The following is a 9,243-nucleotide window of genomic DNA, read 5'->3' on the forward strand; positions in this document are numbered from 1 at the left end:
AAAAATTCGTGCCTACAAATAACCAGCTCTGTACGCTTTGAGATGGTTTATCAAAGCAGTATATGGCAAGGATCAAAGATAAAACTTCATGTCACACTATGGCCATGCATCACTGAAACGAAAAAGAGGGACATTCAAGACAGCTGACCTCAATGCAATTCTTTTGCTGAGGGGGGCAACTGCTACCAGATTTCACTTCAGACTTTCAGGTTAGCCATCCACAAAAGTAAGTAGTCTTAAGGTTCGGTTTCAAGCTCAAAGCTGGAAGCACCACAATATTAAAGAAACTAAAACTATTAAACTAATCAATTGATAACACCTCATAGTCAAAGATCTAGCAACAAAATAGGAAATGTAGACAGTGGCAGTGCAAGCAAGATACACTACTGATGCATATGGCTCTTGTGTTTTAGGCCATCACAAACCAGCAGACATGCAAATGGAAAATTAGCATACCATTTCTAGAACCTATAAACAATACAGTATTGTTAGCGTTATCTTTAGAAAAGTCTACCATTATTTCAGTACAATATCAAACATACTATCTCTCTCACATGGAATAAATGCTAGAAAAGAGAAATTCAGTCCAAACAGTTACATAAATCCTCCAGCTACAAAAATTAGAGCAATATTGTTCCAGCCTTAAGAAACTGAGATATCAACAATAAAAAACAGAAGTACAATTAAGTGTAACAGGGGCAAGCGTGGCAGACGCAAAAGTAATCACATCCTGACCTATCATCTGTAAAACCAAACTACATAAGAATAAACTAATATAATACTGTAGAACATGAACACCATGTTGAGTGTAACTAGAAAGAAAAAATAATCCTGCGTGCATACATAGGGTAGAAAACAATTAACAACCTGAAAGCATTTAAAGGAAGTACTCACTAAGAACCTCAATAGACGCTCACGAAGCCCTGCCTACATTACCTCTATCTTCTTTTATCCACCAAGATTCATATACATCACCAAGAATCACTCAAATTTGTCGCATAACACAAAGAATATCTTGTTGAGAGAGATGATCCCGCCCTTGCATTAGAAATAGTTATATAAATGATACTTTTTGCTTTTTCACGAGACTTCCCTTAACACCATTGACATTTACTACTTCATTTCATAATGTAGTGCACTCGTGCTTTTCGAGATTTAAATTTGATCATAAATTCAATGGTATAATTTTTACTCTTGTCGTAATCGTTCACGTTGATTAAATTTATAATAAAAAAAATCTTAAAAAACCGCAGACGCGCTACATTAAAAAAAACGGAGGAACTACCATTCTCCTCTGGGCTCTGGCCAAGTGACCTCGCTATACAGCTCCGGGAGAGTGGAGACTGGAGCTGCTGCCACATATCAATATATCATCACTTTCACCCCAAACTGTTCGCTTAAATCTAATGCTCTGCCCCAAACCTACATCGCAAACTATTGAAACCTAAATGTCACTACTGAAAGTCAAGTGATTATAAAGATCTTGAAATTTTCTACAAACACGTTCCAAGAATCTGGTTCTTTCGCATTTTCCAATATTTTTCCTACAACACTTGTAAGATACACCTGTAGCTTTTAAAATGCTAATATGCATAAAATGTGATGAATCAGGCCTAACTGTGACATTAGCTGCTGTTTGACTCCTATGTATCATTATTTAGCGCAACCCATCTTCATTTCTAAAATTTTCCAATCCAATTTTGCTTAACAAGCATACATTCTGTGGCCATCTATAGGAAAACCTGCCTATATAGGCTGGCACATAAACGGCCAATTAAGCACACGATATCTATGAGATCGTTTTTGCCATCTTGCACAGTAGCTTTCTCTAAAACAATATACTCCCTCTGTTCACTCATATAAGACGTTTTAGTCTGTTTAGACACAAATATTGTCTTTGGAGGCCAAGCTCCATGGAGCTCAGTTTTGAAAATTCAAAATTTGTCAAATTTCATATTTTGGACGTTTCAAAAATTCTGAAAATAAACACAGATATAAATGAAGTCATAACACACATGTGCGTAAATTTTCAGGGCAAAATACATTGAAATGAGGGTTGTGCAAAAAAAAAATCTGAAGCTTTTTAACACATGATACTATTCATCCTTTCAGACCATGAATTTGTCTTTTTTGTGTTGGTTTTTCCCAAGGATCGACCACACGATCATCCTACAGCTCGACTAGTCGTGTACGCGCAATTCGGCTCAACGTATACGAACTAGCTGTAGCACTCGATATCTCGCCGGCGCTCACGCAAACACCAGAATCTTAACACACGCACACGAACGCAACAACACGAAGATGGCCAGAGACACGTGTCGTGCCTCGTAAATATCTCTTTATTGTTTTTCTCGTTTTTCTGGTGTTACAAAACTCACGTCTACCACTGCTTATATAGATGCAGCAATGACTCCCAACCCAAAAGCTGACTCGCGAACTAAACCGACCCAAATACAAAGATCTGCTCAACCTTTCCTAACCTAATCACCCGGCAGCTTGACTTGATCACAATTACCAAAACTGACCTGACTACGATACTAAAAACTAGTCGTACATGGACTCAACTTAGCCTAAACTAGCACTAGTACATATTACTATACCAGGACACGGCCTAAGTACTAGTCCTAGCTGGACCCTGACTAACACCATGGCATCACTTGCCTAATTCAATATGACTCAGTTTGGATTATTGCAACATTCATCCTCTAATCCAAACACTCGACCGATCGACTTGGAACCAACACAGGATTACCAGTCCACACCGTCACATCTTGGCGTGCTACATGCAGACTAAACACATAGCCTTTCATGTAGGAACTCAATTTAACTGGTGCGCATCCATCTTCACGATGGCCTTCGTCTTCTCACCGAGACACACTAACGACTCAGACACAAGAAAAAACTTAAAACACGACTCTTTTTTTGTTTCTTTTCTGCCGCAGCTTCTTCATCAAAGCAACCCTAACCCGTCATACACACCCACTTTAGCTAGTTGCAGAATCTCGTGTTTCTTCTTTGCCTCCTTCCGCAGATTAGGACACTCTCGAGAATAGTGTCCATAGTCTAGATTTGTCGAATTTCCGGTACTTCTGCTTATCTTTCTCCTTATTGTGCGAGAACATCAACTGCTCCTCTTCTTCGTTGCGTTCCCGTCCTTTCAATGTCAACTCATAGGTCTTTAGTCGCCCGATCACCTCCATCACCGACATCTTTGTCACATCGCCCCACTAAACCGACTCAAATACAAAGGTCTGTCCAACCTTTCCTAACCTAATCACCCGACAGCTTGACTTGATCGCAATTACCAAAACTGACCTGACTACCATACTAAAAACTAGTCGTACATGGACTCAACCTAACCTAAACTAGCACTAGTATATACTACTATACCAGGACACGGCCTAAGTACTAGTCCTAGCTGGACTCTGACTAACACCATGGCATCACTTGCCTAATTCAATATGACTGAGTTTGGATTATTCCAACATTTTGTACATGTTGATTTCAACGTTTTTCATCCTGAAATTTTACACACATACATATAACATCCTTGTTCATTTGCACAATTATTTTCAGATTTTTTGATACCAAAAGTTTGAATTTTGATTTATTTTCAAAAAAAGGCCTCCATGGAGGCCGAGAGGCAAACATCCATTCTCGTTCAGGCAGTGCTATAAACAGTTCAAACCAGCTGTCTAAAACGCCTTATAAAAACGAACGGAGGGAGTATTTTATTCAGATGTGCTGTTGGAATTTCAGCAGAGAGAGAGAGAGAGATCTTACAATATGGAATATTGCTTAAGCTAGACATAGAAAAAACGAATTACCACCACCTAAGAAAGGAATTTACCCTGCCAAGTATCCAACTTGTTTTCTATTCTCACCTACACAAAACTTCATCCGTAAACCCACCTCTGCGCAAGCATATGCGTCAGAGTCAAACTAAACTTCTCCAAACAACCAATTTCAGTTTTATGAAAGTAACCTGAAGACAGATTAATGTTCAAAACAGATACAAACAGTTCTAAATTTAAGAAAGTAATCTTAAGAACAGATAAATGTTCAAAACAGCAACAAGAAACAACCCAATGAAGTGAACTTGTAAACGAATACAAGCAAGCGCAATACATCATCTGAAACTGTTTGCCACTTGATGCCTATAACAGGCACACGGTTCCTCTATAGGATCCTGACGATAAACGGCAAGTTGAGGAATTGAGAACCTGGGACAACGCCATGGCCAATCCACAGCCCACCAATGCAGCTAGGATACGCAAGCTTCGATAGTAGGTGGCCATGGCAGCTGATACGCGTACTCTGCGGCGTGGCGCTTGTCCCGGAGCACGGCGTACTGTCTGTCGTCCGGCACGAAACCAGAAATGAGTCCGGCGCCGTCCTTGTCCAGAGCAAGAACAGTATTATCTCCGACCGTCCAGTAGGTGAACCGCTTGCCGCTCCCTGTGAAATAGATGGGGGCCAACTCCCTGTCGCGGCAGACTGGTATGCTGCTACGTGCGCCCCCGGAGGTCCAGCCGCCGCCGGCGGATGAGAAGGCGCAGGCCCTGGCGTTGCGGTCCCCAAGGCGAAAAAGCGCGCATGTCACCCTGAAGTTTGACAGGCTGATGCCTGCTGCCGCGTCGTCGTCCTCCTCCTCGTCGTCCTCGTCCTCGTCCTCCTCCTCGCCGTCGAAGAGGAAAGCACCCAGCATCTGGTAGCCGTGGAACCACGCCGAACGAGGGATCGCCCTGTAGCATCGCCTCAAGGGATCGCAGATGATGAGGCCTGGCGCCAGCTCCGGGTGGAAGAGGAGCAGAAGGCCGCCCCGTATGTCGGCCAGCTCCCAGCCGCAATCGCCAAATTCCACACGCGGGAGGAAGTCCAGCGCGAGGTTCCGAGCGGCGACGGTGTCCGCCCACGGCGAGGAAGAGGAGGGGGACGGGACGAATACGGGGTTAAGGCCAGGCGGACGCGGGTAGCCGTAGCGCTCGTCGACGCGGTAGTGCCCGACAACGTGGTCGCACGACGCGCCGTGGAGAGAGCCCAACCGGCGGAGGAAGCGGCCGCCGTCGCCCGCGATTACGTTGCGCCATCGCCTGCAGGTGCTCGCGGCGCGGACGAGGTGGACGGGCGAGGTGAGGCGCAGGAACACCAGCTCGAGAAGCTCGTCCGGAACAGCGTCAATATCGCGCTCCGGCGGGGGTACCCGTGGGGAATCCTTGCGGCGGCGGCGGCGGCGGCGGCCATCCCTCATGGCCACCCGGATTTGTGGGATCTGCGTTTCACCCACGAGGATGCATCACTCCAAACACGTTTTTTTAACGGGGCAAAATGGTCACGAAGGACCCCAAAAGGAATGAAATTACAAAGCAGTCATTACATCTTGCAAAGTGGATCTATCAAGGTCCCAACTGCTGATAACTCGAGAAGCGAAAGAGCTGCCAAGGCATCCAAAAGCAAAAGTGTTGTCAAGCTAGCACCAGAAGGCAAAAGTGCTGCCATGCTGTCAATCAAGTGGACGAATCATGGAGAAGACCGCGTCATCGCGAAGCCAGCTAGGATCCGTCACATCAATCACAAGTTCGTGAGCCCGGAATGAGACAACACTACTTAAGAGCAAGGAGATCGAGAGGGAGAACATCCGGACTTGGATCTTGACGAACATCATGACCCTTCTTTTACTTTCTTCTTCTTTCTCATTTGGCAAGTTATACCGAGATAGACTATGGTCCCTAATTCATGGTTGTAATCGGATTGTGTGAGAGAAACTAGATCCTGCATCTAACATTATGGTATCAGATAGATACCTATCACCCTTGGACGTCCATGTTCGTCATGTGGGAAACCTGCCACCATAAGCGAGTTGTAACGCCCAAGATGCAATCCTATACTTGTTTTGGGACGAGGGCCTCGACAGGAATATAAACACATCTCGTCGTTTCACAAGAATGGATATCGTTACAAGTACATGTACTGAAGAGAAGAGTATATGGAATTGGCTTACACTCGCCACAAGCTACATCAGAATCACATCAGTACAATACATAAATACCACGAAGAAGAGCAGGGTCCGATTACGGACGAAAAACAAACGAGAAAAGAACGACGTCCATCCTTGTTATCCCAGGCTGCCGGCCTGGAACCCATCCTAGATCGATGATGAAGAAGAAGAAACTCCAAATGAACAATCATCGCGCTCACGTCTTAATCACCTTACCTGTACCTGCAACTGGTGTTGTAGTAATCTGTGAGCCACAGGGGACTCAGCAATCTCATTTTCAAAGGTATCAAGACTAGCAAAGCTTAATGGGTGAGGTATGGTTAAGTGATGACTTTGCAGCAAGCGACTAAGCATTTATTTGGGGTGGCTAACTTACGAGTACAAGAATAAAAGAGGGGATGATCTACGCATAGCGAACGTGAACTACTGATGATCAAATGAATGATCCTGAACACCTACTTAAGTCAGACATAACCCCACCATGTCCTTGATCTGAGAAGGAGCTCACGAAACAGACATTCATGGTTACGCACTCAGTTGGCATATTTTAATTAAGTTAACTTCAAGTTATCTAGAACTGGATGTTAAACAAAGTTTCCACGTTGCCACATAACCGCGGGCACAATTTTTTGAAAGATTTAACCCTGCATGGGTGCTTCAACTAGTCCATCACAAACTACCACACGCTGCGACGGAATGACCTCGACCAGGGAAACCCGTGATCTCCTCGGATCCCTATTGGAAAACCTCAACCTCGAGTTAGCTCAAAGCATCCTCGGAATCCCTCGCACAAGACGCTCGATAAAGGTAAAACAAGTCCAGCAAGGCCGCCCGACGTGTCGACGATCCCGATAGGAGCCGCGTATCTCGTTCTCAGGACACGGCGGATAAGCGAAGCGTACGATGGCCTGATAGACATCATCGAGTTGCCCCGGGTTGGCCCCGCACAGTGCTCTGTTTTGGACCAGCACCATCAGCACTGGCCCTCCCTGTATTATGTTGAATTACTCCTCGGGTAGCGCTAACACTCTATGTTTTTCAGTATTAACAGAATTATTATGTTGGACAAATATAGTACCAATGTTGGGCCTTGCCAGACGAGCTTTATCCTAAAACGAGAATCTAGGGGGTCCCCATAATAACCCCAAGCATGTTAGGAGCGCTCATTTATGGAACATAACACTGGTAGCCGAAACTAAGGGGCAAAGGTGGAACAAAACACCAGGCTAGAAAGGCCAAGCCTTCCACCTTTTACCAAGTATATAGGTGCATTAAATTAAATAACAATTAATATGATGATATAACAAGGAATCCATGTTAACACATGGAAGCAACTGCACCTGCAACTAGCAACGCTAGCACATGGTTAAGCAAGTGGTAACATAGCCAATCAGTGGTTTGCTAGGTTGTGAACAGGTTGAAGGTTTTCATGGCAATGTTGAGAGGCTGATGTTAACAGGTGGTAGGTAGCAAGACATAGCGATAGAAACGATAAAACTACCATGGCAATGATAGTAATGGTATCTAGGAAAATGGTCATCTTGCTTGAGATCCCGCTTGGAAGAAGAATGACTCCGTGAAGCAGACGAACCAACATAGTCGAACGGATCCTCACACTCCGAAGCGGTCGGAACTCTATCGAGATTAAGCAACCGGAAACCAGAATCAACACACGATATTCACCACGGCACATGCACGACATAAAGCTCAACACGTATGATGCATGATCGGTCTAATGCAAGGCATTACATGACAATTCACTCCAATCAAACACTACATATTAAGTGAAGTTCAGTATGCAACGAGTTGCATATTGATGAAACTCCACATACGGAGTATTTAGTTCTATCCCGATTAGGTACACGGCAATATAAGACACGATTCTAAACAAGTTTCATATAAGACACGACCAAAACTGAGCAACGGTTCAACACATACAAGCTACACAAGAAATAGATACAACCTGCCAAAAACAGCAACATGACATTTTCTACACCCCAAAACAACAAGCTACATAAATCTGAAATTCTCAAATAAGGCATGAAACAGTAGAGGACAAGATGCACTACAACATAGAACTAAAGATATCTAGCATGGTAGCATGGATCACTAGGAAAAGAACTCACAAAATGGCATCTCACACACAGTTTCAGACTTAGTGAAAATATCAGTTTTTGACAATGCAGTTTTCGACATATTGACAACATCAAAACTATATGCGACAGGGCATAAAATGGCATGATAATTTACAGCATGCTAAAGAATCTTAAGGACTACAACTAACTCCATGAGACCAACCTCAAAAGAGCTATAGATCACTAGCAAAACTCATGGCAAGACAACAACAAAATATAACAGATTTCAGACTTAGAAATATTTCAGCATCTCCAAATTAGCACTATTTTCTAGCATCTTGGCGACAAGCAAACAACACCTAAACACGGATTTCTATTGCAAACAAAATTATCAGGAGCTAGCCTACATATCCAAGGGCATATCTCTAGTTCACAACTCATTCATATCATGCACGGAATAAATCCCACAAAATAGACAAGAGGGCAACATGGCAGAAATATCATGCAGACTAATTTACTCGAAAGTAAAAACTAAATGCACAATTAAATTCTATGGGTTTTTCTACCCCGAAAACATATATAATATGTGGGGTTCGAAAATAAAACTAGCGCCACACATATATGCGAGAATATGTCCTAAACAAGACATGGCAAACTAGCGAGGGAAACTACATGCAAAAATGCAAACAACTACTCTAAAATGCACGGCAAAGGGTTCCGAACAACATGAACATTTTATCTATGGGATTTGAACAATTTGGACACACGCAAAAATAAATACGGGATATCTAACATATTATGACAGCACGCAAATCTATGCAAACAACGGTTCAAACTACTTCAAACATGCATGCAAGTGGCAAGATATGATTCTAGCGAAAAACTACACAACTTACATATATAATACGTCGTGATCCGATGCACGGTTAAAAATCTACGGGCGTTGGAAAAACATGCACTTTTCTGAAATTAAATAAGTTCGAAAACGTAAAAAAAATCTAACGGGCCGAAACTATCCTATCGGGCCTAACAAAGGCATGGGTGCAACTTAGTTACACAACGCACATGCGCGATTTAGAGAGCTGACAGGAGGGTTGTTTATATAGGGAAAGGGGGGGGGGGGTTAGGGTTAGCAGAATTGCACCGCGGTTTCAATCGTACGATCGGAAT

General features: G+C 43.4%; 1 protein-coding gene across 1 annotated transcript; it reads right to left on the reverse strand.

Moving 5' to 3' along the window:
• Window positions 1-3,948: 3,948 nt before the first annotated feature.
• On the reverse strand, window positions 3,949-5,309 carry LOC123397676. The gene has a single exon (XM_045092209.1). The coding sequence runs from the start codon at window positions 5,249-5,251 to the stop codon at window positions 4,265-4,267; it is 987 nt and encodes a 328-aa protein (XP_044948144.1). The 5' UTR covers window positions 5,252-5,309; the 3' UTR covers window positions 3,949-4,264.
• Between the last annotated feature and the right edge of the window lie 3,934 nt (window positions 5,310-9,243).

This window comes from Hordeum vulgare, chromosome 5H (genome assembly GCF_904849725.1).
Source record: "Hordeum vulgare subsp. vulgare chromosome 5H, MorexV3_pseudomolecules_assembly, whole genome shotgun sequence".
Lineage (NCBI taxonomy): Eukaryota > Viridiplantae > Streptophyta > Magnoliopsida > Poales > Poaceae > Hordeum > Hordeum vulgare.